Consider the following 19007-nt stretch of genomic DNA (forward strand, 5'->3'; position numbering starts at 1 on the left):
ATCAATTTCAGTGCCAAAAAGCCAGCGCTATCCTGGCCCAGAAAGTCAGAGAACATCCAACAGCCACTCTCTGACACTAGAACATTTAAATAAGGGTTTAAAACAATTTAATCAAATAGTATAAAGCAGACATTTGCTTTAGAAGAAGACCTTGCACAGGAGGGGACAGGGGAAGATGTACCTGATCGCAGAGAGAGAGGGCGCTAGATGGAACCCTGCAGTACTTTGTGGAGGGCCCTGAAAACTCTTTTACAAGTCCCAGAATGTGTTTCAGAATATGTCTACACAGCAATAAAAAATACCAAACCCAGGCAGCATGTTTCAGAGCCCAGGTCAACTGAACTGGGCAGGGCTAAAAATCACAGTGTAGACTTTCACGCTCAGGCTGCAGCCCAAGCTCTGAGAGACCCTCCCGCCCTCACTGGGTTTCAGAGCCCAGGCTCCAGCCCAAGCCACCCTGAACAGCTACACTGCTAGTTTTTAGCACTGCAGGGTGAGTCTGAGTTAGTTGACCTAGCCTCTGCAACACGCTGCTGTGGGTCTTTTTTTGCAGTGTTGCCATACCCGCAGGCACTTTTTGCTTAATACATGTTGAAAAGTCCCACTAGCCAGGTACCTATTTGCTCTGAGCTAGACAGCTGGGCTCAGACACTTCCCAAGGTAAGTTATGCAGATTGTTGCTGCAGGGTGTCGGACTGCTGTTCACAGTGGTGCTCTGTTGTATCGCCTGCAGCATTTTCTCTGGTGCCACAGGAGCACCTGCGTTGGGAGGCTCAATGAGCCAGTTGCAGGCCTTCAAATAGCTCTTGCAGCACTGCAAGATCTAAAATTCAGAGATCGCGCCACTGCAGGGTGTTTCCAGATTTGCCCGTTACTTTGGGGTATGGTCATTTATTAGCGTTACTCTTCGGGGTGGGGGAGTCTGTAATTCTATCAATGTACTGCTTGTGTCACTTTTGCTTTCCTATGGAGCTCTACTTCTCCCTTCTGCAAGTCCCCTCCCAATGGAGGTATCCTGCAGGACCTAGGTTCCCCAGGGCTAGGTTCCTCCAGCCCCAGAACCAGATACGCACGTGCGCACACACACACACACATACACACTCTCTCTCTTTTTCTCTCTCTCTCTCTCCCCCCTTACCTGAGTGGACCGAGTCAATCAGCACTTTCAAGCTGACCCCTTATATGTCCCTGGACTCAGTGGGCTGGGTCAAGCCACACTTTCAAGCTGCCCCCCTTATGTGCCACAGGTATCGCACCAGAATAGAGTCAGCCTGAGCGGACCAGGTCGAACAGCACTTTCAAGCTGCCACCCTTATATGCCCCTGGACTCAGTAGTCTGGGTCGAGCAGCACTTCCAAGCTGCCACCCTCGTATGTCACAGGTTCAGCATGTCCCTATCCCCATTTTCACGTCACAATTGTACTGGTAGTAACCCACTTGATAAGCAAACCCCACAGTATTTTTGGGCGCTACAGGGATCTTTAGCTTAGGTAAGAGAAGCGTTGCTGCAGAGTAAATGGGGAAGCTAAAAACATAAAAGAGTAAAGTTCAGAGAGAGAGAGAGAGAGGGAAGCAACCATCTTAACCATAAAAGTTATTTATTGAATAATAGTGATAACCACACAAGGAGAGCCTAAATAAACATAACAGTTACATTATTAGAGGTTACAAAAATCATATATAGAAAACTATACCTGCCTGAGGTAGAAAAGAAAACAGAGAGAGAGAGAGCTGGGATCTCACAATCCATGAAGCTTGAACTGGTCGGGGTTCCCAGGTGATGGTGGTAGCTCAGGGTCCTGAGTGCTGAAGACAGGCAGAGCCACCAGCACAATCAGTCAGGAGAAGATGAAATCCCAGTAGAACTGGTGCAGAGTTGGATCCATGCATGAGACCACTTACTGAAGTGTGGGTAGGTTTTTTTTGTAGGGAAACAACAATGGTTCAAGGTAGAACACTAGATTTGTTTATGGGTAAACTGATGACTCAAGGGTTTTCTTTAGGTTAGACAATAGGAGCTGGTCACTCTTGGCTATGGGTGGTGTTCCTTCCAGGGAGCTCACAATGCAATTAGGCAGCTTCAGTATTTTGGATATCAATCAAGGATTCATTACTAGAATTGTTCTGATAACTGCTGAGCTGGGTGTGTGCAGGCGTACATTCATTAACATCTGGAGCAGAGATCCCCCATGATGCAGTGCTTCCCTGCTTTTCTGGTCCCAGAGTTCAGTGCGGTTCTTGCCTTGGAATCTCTGTTCTCTATTCTGATGCTAATAGAGATGCCTCCCTGTCCCATCTTTGATGCAGATGAGGCTAGGGGAGTTGTCAGGAGGGGTCTAGGTGTGTCTAGGTGTGTCTCCCACTGCCCTTCACTGCTCTCTGCAAGTCTTTTCTCTGATCAGTTTTGGTTCAAGCAGAGGCTGTGGGAGGGTGTCCTTCATGAGTCAGACAGGTTGGATACTGCACCTGGTTCCCCAAGAACACAGAGCTGACTGGTATCAAGGGACAAGGATTTACATTGACACACAACGGGCAAATAGCTGAAGCAGTAAACAAGTTAAAAGCCTGATCTCGAGCCCAGTGAAGTCAGTGGAAAGTCTTTCATTATTAATGTTAATGAGCTTTGGATTGGGCCTCAATATTGGGTGTGTTTTAAAACACTTTACACAGTGTAATCAATCTAGGCTGGCCATTTATAGTGGCGAGTTAATATAAAAACTGGTCCTAACACTATGTTACACAGATTAACTCACCAAAGCCCACTCCTGAAACGGCGGCACATTCACAGCACAGCGTGCTGGAGCAGGCCCAGAGCAACCGGTGACTCACCTCCCATAAGTCAGACCTGCCCTCACCGCAGCTGGGCTGAGGTAACACAGCCAAATGATGCTATTTGAGTAAGCAGGGAAAGTTTAACCACCTACAACTAAATCCTGAACAACTCACTCACTATCCTTAAGCAATGAGCCACACCAGGCTGTGTGGTAGCAGGCTATCTGTGCATGCCATGGGTGTGTCTGCCTCATGCCTTCGACAACCCACTGCCCTACTAATGCACACCTGATGTGCCTTATTGTGCTATCCTTTTAAATTGTTTTCTTTAAAAAAAATACCAATGCCTTAAAACATTATGTCTCCTTGCATGCTGAAAAATAGCTCCTAGTAAAAGGCTCAGCTAAACTAGGCTGAAGAAGGATATAAATATAATTTCCCCCTCCTGATTGGAACATACTAATTGTGAGTTCATTTTCTCTCACTCTCTCTTTCTCTCTCTCTCTCTCTAGCCCTTTTTCAGGAAGACTCTCTGAACTCTTTCGACCTTTGTCCCTCCTCCTGCCCCAGATCCCCGGATCCTGGCTGACACTTCCTCAGCAATTTGTTGCCATGCCATGCCATGTTGCCATAACTCATATTTTAGTGTACAAATGATGGTCCTGATTCTGCAATGCACATAAGAATATAAGAATGGCCGTACTGGGTCAGACTAAAGGTCCATCCAGCCCAGTATCCTGTCTTCCGACAGTGGCCAATGCCAGGTGCCCCAGAGGGAGTGAACCTAACAGGTAGTGATCAAGTGATCTCTCTCCTGCCATCCATCTCCACCCTCTGACAAACAGAGGCTAGGGACACCATTCCTTACCCATCCTGGCTAATAGCCATTAATGGACTTAACCTCCATGAATGTATCCAGTTCTCTTTTAAACCCTGTTATAGTCCTAGCCTTCACAATCTCCTCAGGCAATGAGTTCCACAAATTGATTGTGCACTGTGTGAAGAACTTCCTTTTATTTGTTTTAAACCTGCTGCCCATTAATTTCATTTGGTGACCCCAGTTCTTGTATTATGGGAACAAGTAAATAACTTTTCCTTATTCACTTTCTCCACATCACTCATGATTTTATATACCTCTATCATATCCCCCCTTAGTCTCCTCTTTTCTAAGCTGAAAAGTCCTAGCCTCTTTAATCTCTCCTCATATGGGACCCGTTCCAAACCCCTAATCATTTTAGTTGCCCTTTTCTGAACTTTTTCTAGTGCCAGTATATCTTTTTTGAAATGAGGAGACCACATCTGTACGCAGTATTCAAGATGTGGGTGTACCATGGATTTATATAAGGGCAATAAGATATTCTCCGTCTTATTCTCTATCCCCTTTTTAATGATTCCTAACACCCAGTTTGCTTTTTTGACTGCCGCTGCACACTGCGTGGATGTCTTCAGAGAACTATCCATGATGACTCCAAGATCTTTTTCCTGATTAGTTGTAGCTAAATTAGCCCCCATCATATTGTATGTATTGTATGTATAGTTGGGGTTATTTTTCCCAATGTGCATTACTTTACATTTATCCACATTAAATTTCATTTGCCATTTTGTTGCCCAATCACTTAGTTTTGTGAGATCTTTTTGAAGTTCTTCACAGTCTGCTTTGGTCTTAACTATCTTGAGCAGTTTAGTATCATCTGCAAACTTTTCCACCTCACTTTTTACCCCTTTCTCCAGATCATTTGTGAGTAAGTTGAATAAGATTGGTCCGAGGACTGACCCTAGGGGAACACCACTAGTTACCCCTCTCCTTTCTGAAAATTTACCATTTATTCCTACCCTTTGTTCCCTATCTTTTAACCAGTTCTCAATCCATGAAAGGATCTTCCTTCTTATCCCATGACAACTTAATTTACGTAAGAGCCTTTGGTAAGGGACTGTGTCAAAGGCTTTCTGGAAATCTAAGTACACTATGTCCACTGGATCCTAATCTAAGTACACTTGTCCACATGTTTGTTGACCCCTTCAAAGAACTCTAATAGATTAGTAAGACATGATTTCCCTTTACAGAAACCATGTTGACTTTTGCCCAACAATTTATGTTCTTCTATGTGTCTGACAATTTTATTCTTTATGATTGTTTCAACTAATTTGCCGGGTACTGACGTTAGACTTACTGATCTGTAATTACCGGGATCACCTATAGAATCCTTTTAAAATATTGGTGTTAAATTATCTATCTTCCAGTCATTGGGTACAGAAGCCGATTTAAAGGACAGTTTACAAACCATAGTTAGTAGTTCCACAATTTCACATTTGAGTTCTTTCAGAACTCTTGGGTGAATGCCATCTGGTCCCGGTGACTTGTTACTGTTAAGTTTATCAATTAATTCCAAAACCTCCTCTAGTGACACCTCAATCTGTGACAATTCCTCAGATTTGTCACCTACAAAAGCCGGCTCAGGTTTGGGAATCTCCCTAACATCCTCAGCCGTGAAGACTCAAGCAAAGAATTCGTTTAGTTTCTCCGCAATGACTTTATTGTCTTTAAGAGCTCCTTTTCTATCTTGATCGTCCAGGGGCCCCACTGGTTGTTTAGCAGGCTTCCTGCTTCTGATATACTTAAAAAACAATTTGTTATTACCTTGGAGTTTTTGGCTAGCTGTTCTTCCAACTCCTTTTTGGCTTTTCTTATTACATTTTTACACTTAATTTGGCAGTGTTTATGCTCCTTTCTATTTACCTCACCAGGCTTTGACTTCCACTTTTTAAAAGATGCCTTTTTATCTCCCACAGCTTCTTTTACATGGTTCTTAAGCTACGGTGGCTCTTTTTTAGTTCCTTTACTGTGTTTTTTAATTTGGGGTATACATTTAAGTTGGGCCTCTATTATGGTATCTTTGAAAAGTGTCCATGCAGCTTGCAGGGATTTCACTCTAGACACTGTACCTTTTAATTTCTGTTTAACTAACCCCCTCATTTTTGCATAGTTCCCCTTTCTGAAGTTGGACCTCTTGGACCAGATCTTGTGCGCCACTCAGGACTAAATCGAGAATGGCCTCTCCCCTTGTGGGTTCCTGTACCAGCTGCTCCAAGAAGCAGTCATTTAAAGTATCGAGAAATTTTGTCTCTGCATTTTGTCCTGAGGTGACATGTTCCCAGTCAATATGGGGATAATTGGAATCCCCCACTATTATTGATTTCTTAATTTTGATAGCCTCTCTAATCTCCCTTATCATTTCATCGTCACGATCACTGTCCTGATCAGGTGGTCGATAATAGATCCCTAACGTTATATTCTTATTAGAGCATGAAATTACTATCCATAGAGATTCTATGGAACATGTGGATTCATGTAAGATTTTTACTTCATTTGATTCTACATTTCCTTTCACATATAGTGCCACTCCCCACCTCGCACGACCTGTTCTGTCCTTCTGATATATTTTGTACCCCGGAATGATTGTGTCCCATTGATTGTCCTCACTCCACCAGGTTTCTGTGATGCCTATTATATCAATATCCTCCTTTAACACGAGGCACTCTAGTTCACCCATCTTATTATTTAGACTTCTAGCTTTTGTGTACAAGTACTTTAAAAACTTGTCAGTTTATTTATCTGCCCTTTTCTGATGTGTCGGATTCTTTTTTATGTGAATGTTTCTTGTCTGATCTGGCCCCTACTTTATCCTCTTCCATCCTCTCCTCCTGACTAAAACCTAGAGAATCTCTATCAATAGACTCTCCTCTAAGAGAAGTCTCTGTCCGATCCACGTGCTCCTCTGCAGCAGTCGGCTTTCCCCCATCTCTTAGTTTAAAAACTGCTCTGCAACTTTTTTAATGTTAAGTGCCAGCAGTCTGGGTCCACTTTGGTTTAGGTGGAGCCCATCCCTCCTGTATAGGTTCCCCCTATCCCAAAAGTTTCCCCAGTTCCTAATAAATCTAAACCCCTCCTCTCTACACCATCTGGCACTATGAGGACGGGGTAGTTTAAAACTGTCAGGTGTCTCTTCCCTACCCCAAACCCTCCCTTTTCAATCTCCATCTGAGGCTTCTTTTATTTTCTTTGTTTCCTCCATTAATGTATTCCTTCCACCTGTTTTCTCTATACCTCTGAAGAATCTGTTATTCCAATAAATGGCTGGAGTAAAGAACTGAGTCAAACTGGCCTGCCTGCCACTCTTTGCATCTCCTTTGTGTGCAGTGACTTTACTAAAAGTGTTGAGCAAGTGCAGCTGTGTCCAATCCCATTTGTTAAATATCCTCTGGTGAAATAAACGTGCCTATGGAGAAAGTTCTCCAGGAATCAACAAACATGGACGAGTTCATTTCCTTTTTCCTTTTGTTTGCAAAGCATATCTTAATTAAATAGGCATTTTGTTCCACTGGTTTTGTTCATAATTTATTTGTATCTTGCTGTAGTATCTGTCAACTTGTTTAAGCAAAAATAAAAATACAACATTTAATAAAGGGAAAGAGCATTACAATGAAGGAGAGAAGGTAAGAGGTCTTTCACTGGCTTCTACAGGTGGGTAGAATACTGCAATAACAGTTTCAGCAAGTACTCAAATTTGTTAATGAATTTTCCTTGACCACACTAGCAGACCTAGTCTGTTTATTTTCTACAATGCTTTTCTGTTCCTTTCCACACGTTTGTGCAATCTCAAGCTTTCCTGGCACCAATAGTATCAGAAAGCAAATGGCGAGGTCTTGTATGTGACGAATCACAAAAACCAAATTGTAAACAAGTATTCACTCCAGAATTGCTCATGCTTTCCTCATCTAATCAGGGAACAGGAAAAGCACCACATGACTTATCTGACCAGTTACAAACAATCAACACAGTTCAATAATGTGATGGGGTGTGTCAATGCCGCACTGGGCAAGCAGGGGTTAACCAGTCACTTTTGGCCCAAGAGGCCAGGCCCTCTCACCTCTGCTGCACATGCTCCAGTTGGAGGGAGCAGATAAAAGGGAACAGCTCTCTCCAGTCCTGGCTGGTGGAGGAGGAAGACGGACATGCGTTGCCAGCTCCCGCTGAGGTACCACCAGCCTTCCAGATTACGGAAGCAAGTCTCCCTGACTAGATGACGAGGGATCCCCAACTATGAAGGCCGACGGAGATGCCAAGCCTCTGCCCGGGAAGACAAGCCCAAAGTGGACTTAGAGGTAGGAAGTGACCGAGGGAATATATTGGGAGCTGATACTTGAATCCTGAAGAGGGAGACTACAGGCTCCACAGGGCCCTGGGTTGGAACCTGGTGGAGCAGGGTGGGCTCGGCACTGGCAGGTGGCTATTACCGCTGGAGACCCCAGCTATGGACTGGTTACTCTGCCCCACCCAAGGGGCTGAAGGCCTGTTTGTGATTGTTTGCCCAAGCCAGGAGGCTCAGGAGCTATAGACGGTTTGCCTGTTCAGCCCCTCACTGTGGGCCAGAGTCCCTGATTGTGTTTGTCTGGCCCAGCTGAGAGTCCTGATGACTGTGTGGCGGAGTGTATCAGCCCCACACTGGGCAAGCGGAGGCACCCAATGGATGCGCAGAACCCCATGACAAATAGTGAATTTTAAAGATACGCTGAAAACTGTTCACAACCTAGGTTAAAAAGAACTGTGAAACAATTCATTAAATAGTGTTGAACAGATGTTACAGGATATTGTGCTCTGCTAGTGGATGGTCCACAAGCAGAAAAGGAGGCTAAATTGACTGGATTCATGATTCAGTATAAATTATTCATTGAGCACTGCTCTTTTCTGTGCTCTATAGAATAAAATCTGTTCGATTTTCTCTGTGTCACACTATCATTTCCATTTGCTTTCCCAGGTTATGTGTGTGTATTAGACAAAACAATGACATCAGAGCCCTTTCTATTAATTAAAAAGAAATGCATGCTCACAAGTCAGGCCGTAGGATTTCCCTCCTGCCCCAAACAGCTGGAACCTGGTTTCCATTATTGCTTTTATTATAAACCAACAGGTTTTGCAGCTCTTCTCTCACACCCCCGCCCTACAGTACTGCAATGAGTCATTCAGATCACCAGTTTCTCAATACTTAAAGTACTTGTTTCATCTTCTTCATTTGAACCAAAATATCCAGGCAGGTCAATCATCCATTGCTCCGATTCTGTTAAGCCAAAAGAATTATTATCATAAAAGGCAAATTCAGGGTCTGTGGGGAAGCTCTGGCATTTGTCCTTTCTGTACTGGACAGGGCTTAGAGCACTGCCTCGCCGGTAATTATCTTTCAGAGTTGAGATGGGTTCTTTCCTCAAAACCCCTCGATGGTTTGGTGAAGAGCCCCTCCTGTTTCTGTTTGGCTCTGGTTTGTCAGCTCCTGCTACTTGGCCTGCAGGCTGACGGTCACTGATCAGATCCGGCCTCCCCACTGGAGGGCCCCCTTTGTGGCGGTATTTTGTGCCATAGCTCAGTGGCTCACCAGCTAACAGAGTGCAATGAGACTGGTCAAACTTTTCGGAACTTGGATCAGCATCTTTACATGTCGGCCGGGACTTGTCTTCCAGTGCCTGACCCCACGTTCTGGTCCTGGCACTATAAAGAGGAATCTGCCGTGAGGTAAGAGTGGACATGCTCCGTTCCCTATAGGGCCTGACCTTTTTAGTTTCATGGAAACTGGCTGTTCTTCTGAACTGTGGGTTTCTGTGACAGCCTTTCTCTAACGGCTCCCCTTTGTTATCTTGGTATTTCAGGTGAGCTCGTCTAATGAGGGTCTGACTAGGGCTTGTTACAGGATTGGCCTGTGACAGTACAGAGTCCACCCTAGAATTAGATTTTTCCCTAGGGAATTTGAGATGACTGACTGGCTGATCCAGAAATGGAGATTTGATCCTGAATTTGTGTGCAGCAGCCTCCTCTTGGTTTTCTGTGCCCAGGGGAAGCACAGCCGTGGCATCAATAACGGTGTCAGTCAGAGGCGTCTGAGATACGTGATACACCTTTGTGGTTTCAGTCAGACCTTTCTTCTTCATCTCTTTCAGCTGCTGCTGTGCAAGGCGATAGCTGAAAATTGGAGGGATTATTTTTTGAGCATTTGACTGAAAATTGTCACTGACAGAGGTGTCCTCTTCTTGAGCAAACTGAAGGCTCCTCCTACAGGTCAAAGGTATGTTAACAGGATCTCCGGCTTGCACTCGAGGCGCTTCGCTGCCCGCGGAAAAGCTCTCCCGCTGCGTGCCAGCTTGACAGATGTTCTCTTCGTCGGAGTTCTTGTGGACGCTGGGCGAATGGACAGAGTTACAGCGCACAGAGGTGCTGCACTTCTGAGCTCTGCAGAGCTTCCTCCACAGGGTGATGAGAACAGTGGCTAGGATTATGAACAAGCACAAGGAGATGCCACTGATGGTGACTATATTATTAGCTTTCTGGTCCTCTTGGTGCTGTACAGAAGGAGGGGTGGTAGGCTTTATAACTGTAACAAAGAGTGAACACATTCTGTTATCAAAGTTGCATTTTCATTGGACATTTGGAGTTTTAGTAAGGTATTTTACAATTAAAAAAAAGAAAATCAATGAATAAAATACATTAAATTGTCTACTTGCCAGCATGTCCTTAGCTCACATCTGTCTTCTTCAGATAAAAGAGGATAAACCTTGATTTGCAGCAGCAAATCCACCTACTTTATATGGAGGGCTCTGCAGACCTGTCTACCTTTTAAACTTCATTTGCTACCTACTTCTGCTAGTCTCACCTCTTTTCATGATGCCAGAAGAATATTTTATACACCTGAGCCTAATGGCTTTTGTTAGGTTTGAGTTTCGCAAATCCAGTGGGAAGCTTTTTGCAAGAGTTGGTAGGGTTTCTATGAAAGGAGCAAGCACATAGAGGCAGTGTGATCAGGTGGAGGGGGTGTCAGGCTCTGCCACTGGTCTGCTAGCTGACCTTGGGCAAGCCACGTCACTACCAGTGCCTCAGTTTCCCCATCTGTAAAATAGGGATAAAGATACTTGCTGTTTTTGGAACAGCACTTGGAAATCTACAGATGAAAAGTGCTATCCAGGAGTTAACAATTTGTTATTGGAATTGATATATTAGGTCAGCCTAGTGGTTAGGGTAAACCAGCAATTAAAATTATTTTTCAACTGATTTTAGGGTTTGTGAAAGGTATTTGTTCCCCTCGTGCCAGGCAGATCCCCAATGTGAAAGGTAAGTGGCTTGACAGCCCTGAGGTCTGGAGAGAAGATGGACAGCATAAGCAGTGGCAGCACAAGTTTCCCCACGTTGCCCTGAGAATGTTTCTCCAACTCTCACCCAGTGTTACACCTCTGGGAGTCAGACAACAGAGTATTCTCCATGTCCATTCAGTTATGGGCTAAGAAGGGGTCTTGGGGTTTTTGTTATTGATATTTGTCTGTTATGCACTGGAGAGAGACTTTCAAGAGAAATCCTGGTAACAATACTTTGCACAGCTATAGTGCATGTTATGAGGGTCTCAAAGCATTTTACAAACATTAATTAAGCCTCACAGCACACCAGGACAAGTATCATACCCATGTTACCAAAGAATAAACCAAGGCGCAGAGAGATTGAGTGATTTTGCCCATGGTCACCAGCACATCAATCATAGTTATAGAACCCCGAAATCCTGGCTCCAAATCTACTTTTCTAGCCATTAGACAATACTCCTTTTCTAATTTCTATCTATCTTAGCTTTTTATTTAGTGCCTGTTACCATGGTGTCCAAACACTAATTTCTTATAGGCCACTAAACAGTTTTCTGATGGTAGTTATGTTCCATTGCTACTGCCCAGACCTGGATAGAAATCAGTGATCTAAAAGTGAAAGGCTAAGGCATCCTTTTACCAGTCCCTCAGGCCATCCAGTATCCACTCTACACATTTACATGTATGTTATGGAGTGTCCACCATATACATTCCCAGAATGCTTTTCAGTGTTCCACAACAACTGCTCAACTAACTGCAGTGTAGATGCAGAATTCATAGCTGCAGTAACCAAACCACATGTATACTCCAGTATTCAGGAACACTTTTTCCTTCCCACGCCCTTTGTAAAATGCCACCTTGATAATCAGCTTGTTATTTATACAGGTCTGTCGCATCTTACGCGCATTTAACATGTGCGAATTCAGCTTTACGCGGTCAGCAAAAACAAAACAAAAAACAACAAAAAAGAGAAAAATAACAATTTAAATACTGTTCCTGTAGTGCGGGCGATTCCGCCCGCCATTACACTCAATGTAATTTTGACTATACGCGGTTTTCACTTTACGTGCTGACCGTGGAACGTAACCCCAGCGTAAGATGAGACAGACCTGTACATATTTTTGGCTCAACAGATCCATACGGAATGCAACTGCAGTGTGGCATGTCATTCATTCAGGAAGTCTGGCAGTTCGTTTAATAGATAACATGTACATTCATTTCCAGAGTAATGTCAAAAAAGCTGCACTCAGTTGGTCACTAGAGGCTCACTGTCCAAGTAGCACTACAAAATTCTTAGAGTCACACAGTGGGAGGTGTGGGGAAAGATGATGCCATCAGAAGAGAAACAAGACCAGAATTTGGCCAAGTGTGGCTGTGGCTGTGATTGAAACCCATGGAGTTACTCCTGATTTATACCAGTGGAAAAGAGAAAAGAATCTGGATCTGAATGTTTTAGTTATTCATTTTTCCTTCTCTCCTTATTTTCTTTTCTCACTCCTGCTTGTTGATCTTTTTTATTTATTTCTACTTCTCCTCTTCAGCCAGGGTTCCAACCCTCTGTGCTGGCTTCTGTTACTCGGCCACTTGCTCCATCTACTGGATTAAAGAATACAAATATAATAATGCTGAAACAGACTCTCCTAGATGGACCAGAGACATAGCAGAGGATGGTCTGATGCTATTATTTACAGCACAAGGTCAGCAGTACCCAGAGCTGGAGCACAATGTGAAAACATCTTTTAAATTCTATACAAGATTAAATAATTCAGGCATAATTCTGTAGTGGCATAAATCTGACTTTGGTGCAGGAAGATCAGAAAACAGGTGTAAGGGTAACTTGGGAGGGAGGCAGTAAGCCAGTGTAACTTGCACAGCTGAGACATTCTGTGGGTATGCAAAATGGGTGCACATTGATTTATGCACAGAGGGGAAGAGTGTAGCAGGAACAATATTTCAGTGTTGATAAATGCAAAGTACTGCACATTGGAAAACATAATCCCAACTATACATATAAAATGATGGGGTCTAAATTAGCTGTTACCACTCAAGAAAGAGATCTTGGAGTCATTGTGGATAGTTCTCTGAAAACATCCACTCAATGTACAGTGGCAGTCAAAAAAGCAAACAGAATGTTGGGAATCATTCAGAAAGGGATAGATAATAAGACAGAAAATATCATATTGCCTCTATATAAATCCATCGTACACCCACATCTTGAATACTGCATGCAGATGCGGTCACCCCATCTCAAAAAAGATATATTGGAATTGGAAAAGGTTCAAAAAAGGGCAACAAAAATTATTAGGGGTATGAAACAACTACCACATGAGGAGAGATTAATAAGACTGGGACTTTTCAGCTTGGAAAAGAGATGACTGAGGGGGGGATATGATAGAGGTCTACAAAATCATGACTGGTGTGGAGAAAGTAAATAAGGAAGTGTTATTTACTCCTTCTCATAACACAAGAACTAGGGGTCGCCAAATTAAATTAATAGGCAGCAGGTTTAAAACAAACAAAAGGAAGTATTTCTTCACACAACGCACAGTCAACCTGTGGAACTCCTTGCCAGAGGATGTTGTGAAGGCCAAGACTATAACAGAGTTCAAAAAAGAACTAGATAAGTTCATGGAGGATAGGTCCATCAATGGCTATTAGCCAGGATGGACAGGGATGGTGTCCCTAGCCTCTGTTTGGCAGAAGCTGGGAATGGGCAACTGGGGATGGATCACTTGATGATTATCTGTTCTGTTCATTCCCTCTGGGGCATCTGGCATTGGCCACTGTTGGAAGACAGGATACTGGGCTAGATAGACCTTTGGTCAGACCCAGTATTATGTACTAAGGGAAGTGTAGCAGAAGACTGTTACACTTGGGAGAGTGGGAGTCAATAATGTGGGTTTGCAGGCCCAGATAAAAATGCTAAGGGCTGATGGACAGGAAGTACTCAGCACCCAACAGCACCAGACTCCATATGGCTATACATATGGTTAATATATTCTCAATCTGTTCCACACAAACTTCCGGTTTTATTGTATTTGAAATACATTTTCATTATTGGCATTATTTTTCATATATATTTTGAAATACATTAAAAATCTCTCTCCTCTGTTCCGAAGCTAGCGATAAAGCCGGACTGTCTGTGTGACTCTTTACTGGCTTCCTTTGCGTGAGCAACTGTGACAGACTGAGCCAGCCCAGATTCATCCCTATTGTGACCAGTGACCTCTCCCCCAGCCCATCCCCAGTACTCCCTTCCTTGCTGGCAGATGTGATGCCAATGTGGAATCCACCTCCATGGTATGAGTGTCACTGGACCAGCCATGCTGCCTATATCTCTCTATCCCCAGCAAACACACAGACGGACAGTACTGCATGGGTTTCCATCAGCCAGTTGGTGGAATTTACTCCAGGGATCCTGGCCACAATGTAGTCAGTGGGAGTTTTCCATTGACCTGAATGTGGCCAGGATTTCATCCCCAGTGAATAAGAAGTCACAAAGACTGGTTTAAATGCTTTAGTTTCTCAAACCTATTATAATAACATGCATTTTGTTTTCTCCAGAGAAAGCAGACACATGTCAAGGAGAAAAGCTTTAAAGAAAGCAGGACCACATACTAGAACATTCCTCTAGAGAGCACAGCGAAGTCTCTTTCGGTGTCCCAACACAGCCTGGTTTTGCTGGCAGCGATGTGAGACATTCTCTGTGTCGCTCACGGACTCCATCCCCACAGGTCACGCTGCAAGGACTCCAGGGCTGCCACAGGCTCCATGTTTCTGTGGATACATGAAATCAGAGCAATGAGGAATGCAGCCAGACTCATTTCATCTTACAGCAAAGCTTTCAACTATCCCTCCTTTATATAAAAACTAATCAACCCCAACTCTGCAATTATAACACTGCAAAGCAAACGGCTACTGGGGCCTATGCCTGCTCCCATCGGAGTCAGGGGCAATGCTTCCATCGCCTCCAATGGCAGCAGGATTGCACTCCTAGTCTGTTAACTAAGGCCAGCAGGATATGCCTTGTACAACAGCAAATAGAAATGAATCCACAAGTCTTTCTAATGTCTTATCAGTTTAGGGATTTATAGGGCCCGATTCCTATCTTGTGTACGCTGGTTTTACATTAGCATCACTATTGATTTCAGTGGGGTTACCCTGATTTATACTGCTGGGAGAGGAGGCTGAGGCCCAGAGGGACTATTGAAAAAGCAGTGTTGGTTTCTCTCCTATTATCTTCATAGCACACAAATAATGTTATTGAACCACTAGTTTAACAGCGTTTTAGAGGTCCTAATCTTTTATTGTTTGAGGGGGCTCTCAATAAGGAGTATTAGGATGAAAATTTAAGTTTTTTATAAGGGGGCAGGGTTCAAGGCGTAATGCATTTTCGTTATTTTAAATGCAACAAAAGCAGTTTTTTGTTTGAATTTCAACAGCCTCTTGCTGTGTTCATAACTCAAACTTTACAGCACTGAGAATCCAGAAGCTGAAAGTGACCATGCCTGCCAACTTTTGAATGCTATAAATAACATTTTGAAAGAAAAATAGAACCACACCCTTAAACTCCAATAAAATTCATTAGACCTGGTGCGATTTTTTTGGAGAGACAGAACAATGTGTGATAGATATCTTGGGATTGTCCCCATTAAATATTATTAGTTGGCTTATAGGAACTGATTTGAAATGGACCAGAAACAAAACCATTAAACTGACTATTTTCATTATCTAGGAGGGGTAAAATGCAAAAAGTAAAACCACATAAATGATGGAAAAGTAAATTGGTTTTTTTTTTTAATTCTCTCTCTTTAATAATTATGGTGTTGCTATTACTTATACAGGTCATGAAATTTGTTTTTAATTACATCAATCTTAACCTCATAGTGTCCCGTGACTTTTGCTTTAACCCCTGACTCATGAACTATTTAAACAAATCTAAAGAATTAAAGAATGTGGTTGTATAACAGAGATGGAGGTTATGGTACATTAGGTGTGGTATTGTTCATGCTGTGTTATTACTTGCAAAGGACCAAAGGGAAAAAATGAAACTGTATTTAAATATGAGGATTTTAACTGCTTTGGGCCCCAATCCTGCAAATACTTGCAACAATGCCAACATCAGTAAATTTACACAGGTGAGTAGTCCTATTGAACTCATGGGATTACTTACATGCTTGAAGTTACTTACATGCATAAATGATTGCAGGATTGGAGCCTCAGGTTATCAGTTTACTCTCTTTTATATGCCTCTGTGACAAGTGTGTCACACATGTGTGTTAGATACACCTTGGTTTTACCCGTTAATCTCATTCAGATATAGGACCAGATACTGCAAGGTGCTGAGCTCCCCAATTGTTGTTCACTTTAGTAGGAGATGAGGGTGCTGGGCAGATAACATGATCAGGCTCAGAGACTAAATAAAATACACACAATTTAAATCAAAGATATTTTCTAATCTCAGGCCCTGTCCTGTGAGGTACTAATTCGCCTCATCTCTGCAATGACTTCAGTAGGAGCTGAGAGCGCACAACTCCTTACAGAGGATACTTGGGTCTGAATCTACAAAAGGATTGGGGTATTGCAATGCTGCACTTCACAACACTCTACTTTTAGGCACCTAGAAAATCACAGGAAGCATAACGTAATGTGAAAAACCTGAGTTAGGTGCCCAGGTTCCCTGTACAATGAACTGGGAGAGACAGACACCTTGGAATACAATCCACAAAAGCCAGCATGCAAGGCAAGGAGCTGCCTATGGTAGCTAATGGGAAATGCTGACAAGATGGGGGTATCCTAAACCCCTCCCCTCTCATGGAGTTAGATGCCTAATTCCAGGCACCTATTTCTGCTGGTGTTCCCAAACAGGAACCCCTCTCCTGGAGTCAGGTGGGTTTGGCATCTAAGCTGCTGCTTGCCAGAATGAGTTTGGTGCCTGCCTCATGCCACACAAGATGGCTTGAGGAGGTGGTGGTACTGGTGCTACCCACCTTGCTGCCTTTAGCCCCATGGTGAGCGCACTCACCTGGGATGTGGAAGACACAGGTTCAATTCTCCCTCTGTCTGAGAACACTTTTGAACAGAGGTCTTCCTCCATCTCTTGGGAATTTGCTCTAACCACCGAGCTAGGGGCTATTCTGATGTCAGGTCCCCTCAGTCTCTCCTATTGAAGCTCTTCCATTGTATGTAAATGCTTAAACAGGCATTGGGCCAGAGACAGAATGAGTCTAGAGTCTTGTGGATAGGGCACTCACCTGGGAGGGGGGAACCCCCAACAGCCACCAGCCCCTCAATGACTAATTAATCATTTATCCAAAGTGGAACAGCTTCAACAGGAGAGATTGAGGGAGTCCCCCCAGAGGACTGTCCCATAGCTCAGTGGTTAAAGCACTCTCGTGGGAGACCTCTGTGCAAATCATTTCTCCCCCATAGTCAGAGGGAGGAATTGAACTTGTATCTCCTCTAGCCAGGCTGAGTACTCTAACCAGTGGGCTAAAAGTTACAAGGTGGGGAGGCACTGGCACCACCATCTTCTCCAGCCAGATTTTGAATGGGACCTGTCTACCAGATTGGGCCCTATGAGTGAGAGAGTTGGAGAAACACCTATCTTTCCCCCAATTTATGAATCGCTCTGGGGCTTAGACATGAGATATCTGCACACACACCTAGAGTGGGGCAGCTGTACACATGACCAGAGGTAGAAACTTAGATGGTAGGGAACTTTTACAGCAGAAATTTAGGAATCAAGTGAGTTAGACACCTACAGGTTAGGTAGCAGCCTAGTGGGATTTTCGTGAACCACAGTGAAGCCTAAAACCAGGGCTTAGGCACCTAAGTCTGGGGTTCAGGCTCCTAAGTACCTTTGTGGCTCTGGGCCTAAGCACCTTGCAGGTTTGGAGCTCACAATAATCAAAAAGTCTCTCATGGGAGGAAATTACCCAGCTTCTGTGAAAGATAACAGTTTAAGCTTCTGAATCTTTCTCTGCAATCTACTAGAATTAAAAAAAAATAAAGCACAGCTCATTTTTCTCTATGGACACAAAATCATTAAAGACAAATGGATCTAAAGAGCCAGGTGAAAATCTTTACTACAGATGTAGAAGGCACAGATTGTAAACTAACTGTTAAATGTGAAATTTTAATGTAAAATTGGGGAGCCTATCAACAGGGCTGAATTGCGGCGGCAATTCAGCGGGAGGTCCTTCGTTCCGAGCAGGAGTGAGGGACCGTCTGCCGAATTGCCGCCGAACAGCTGGACGTGCCGCTCCTCTCCGAAGTGGCCGCCCCAAGCACCTGCTTGGTAAGCTGGTGCCTGCAGCCGGCCCTGCCTATCAACATGCAGGTATTTAACTGATGAGTTAGACAATTTGAAACATTGGCAATTCGGGACTCATGAAAAACAAACACAAGTGAGTGACTGTGTTAATTGTTGATTTGTGTAGCATCTCTCTCCAATTGTGTGTGTTTCATTCTCACTATGCAATGGGACACCTTAATATAGCATATTATCCAACACAACAGTCAACTCAGATTAATTTTTTCCCCCAAAAGGACCCCTCTAAAAATTCCACATCCAGTGCTCTTGCAAAGTTATTGCAAGAAGTTAAGGGCTGTCCATTTTAGTACATCACATCAGATGTATACAAAACTTAACTGGAATATGGAGATTAAGGACCTGCTCCTTCTCTTATTGATGTAAATGGGAGCAGGATTGGGCCCTAAGAGACTTGTAAAGCAGGCATAGTTTTGTAATAAGGGAGCAGTCTTGCACATAAGATGATCGCTTTTCTAATGCTGTCATATCTGGTTACTTTGAATCCATCTGCAAATTCTATTTTTATCCCAATTAAAACCACATCAGATAAATGTGTCAGATATGGATTCAGGTATAAAACTAGTTGGTTCTCAGATCTTCCTAGGGATTAGAACACTCACAGAATAAGGGGGTCTGACTAATATAATCTTATTTACACAGTGACCTGGTGGAACAAATTTGGATGGAACTTTATCTGTCTCATCCTTTCCCTAGATCCTGCTCTTCTGCTCCCTTCCCTTGGTAACTACTG

The 19007-nt window shown here is 43.5% G+C and overlaps 1 protein-coding gene across 1 annotated transcript in view; it reads right to left on the minus strand.

The window, feature by feature from the left end:
* Positions 1-7160: 7160 nt before the first annotated feature.
* Positions 7161-19007, minus strand: part of LOC113406771 (thrombospondin type-1 domain-containing protein 1-like) — a 28473-nt gene continuing 16626 nt past the window's right edge. The window contains exons 4-5 of the mRNA XM_029911964.1: positions 14560-14718; positions 7161-10190 (exon numbers count right to left, since the gene is read on the minus strand). Of these exons, the coding sequence (XP_029767824.1) occupies positions 8794-10190; positions 14560-14718 (1556 nt within the window). The 3' untranslated portion in view covers positions 7161-8793. The remainder of the gene's footprint in view (positions 10191-14559; positions 14719-19007) is intronic.

The sequence above is a fragment of the Terrapene carolina genome, unplaced genomic scaffold (genome assembly GCF_002925995.2).
Source record: "Terrapene carolina triunguis isolate 2854851 unplaced genomic scaffold, T_m_triunguis-2.0 Scaffold139, whole genome shotgun sequence".
Lineage (NCBI taxonomy): Eukaryota > Metazoa > Chordata > Testudines > Emydidae > Terrapene > Terrapene triunguis.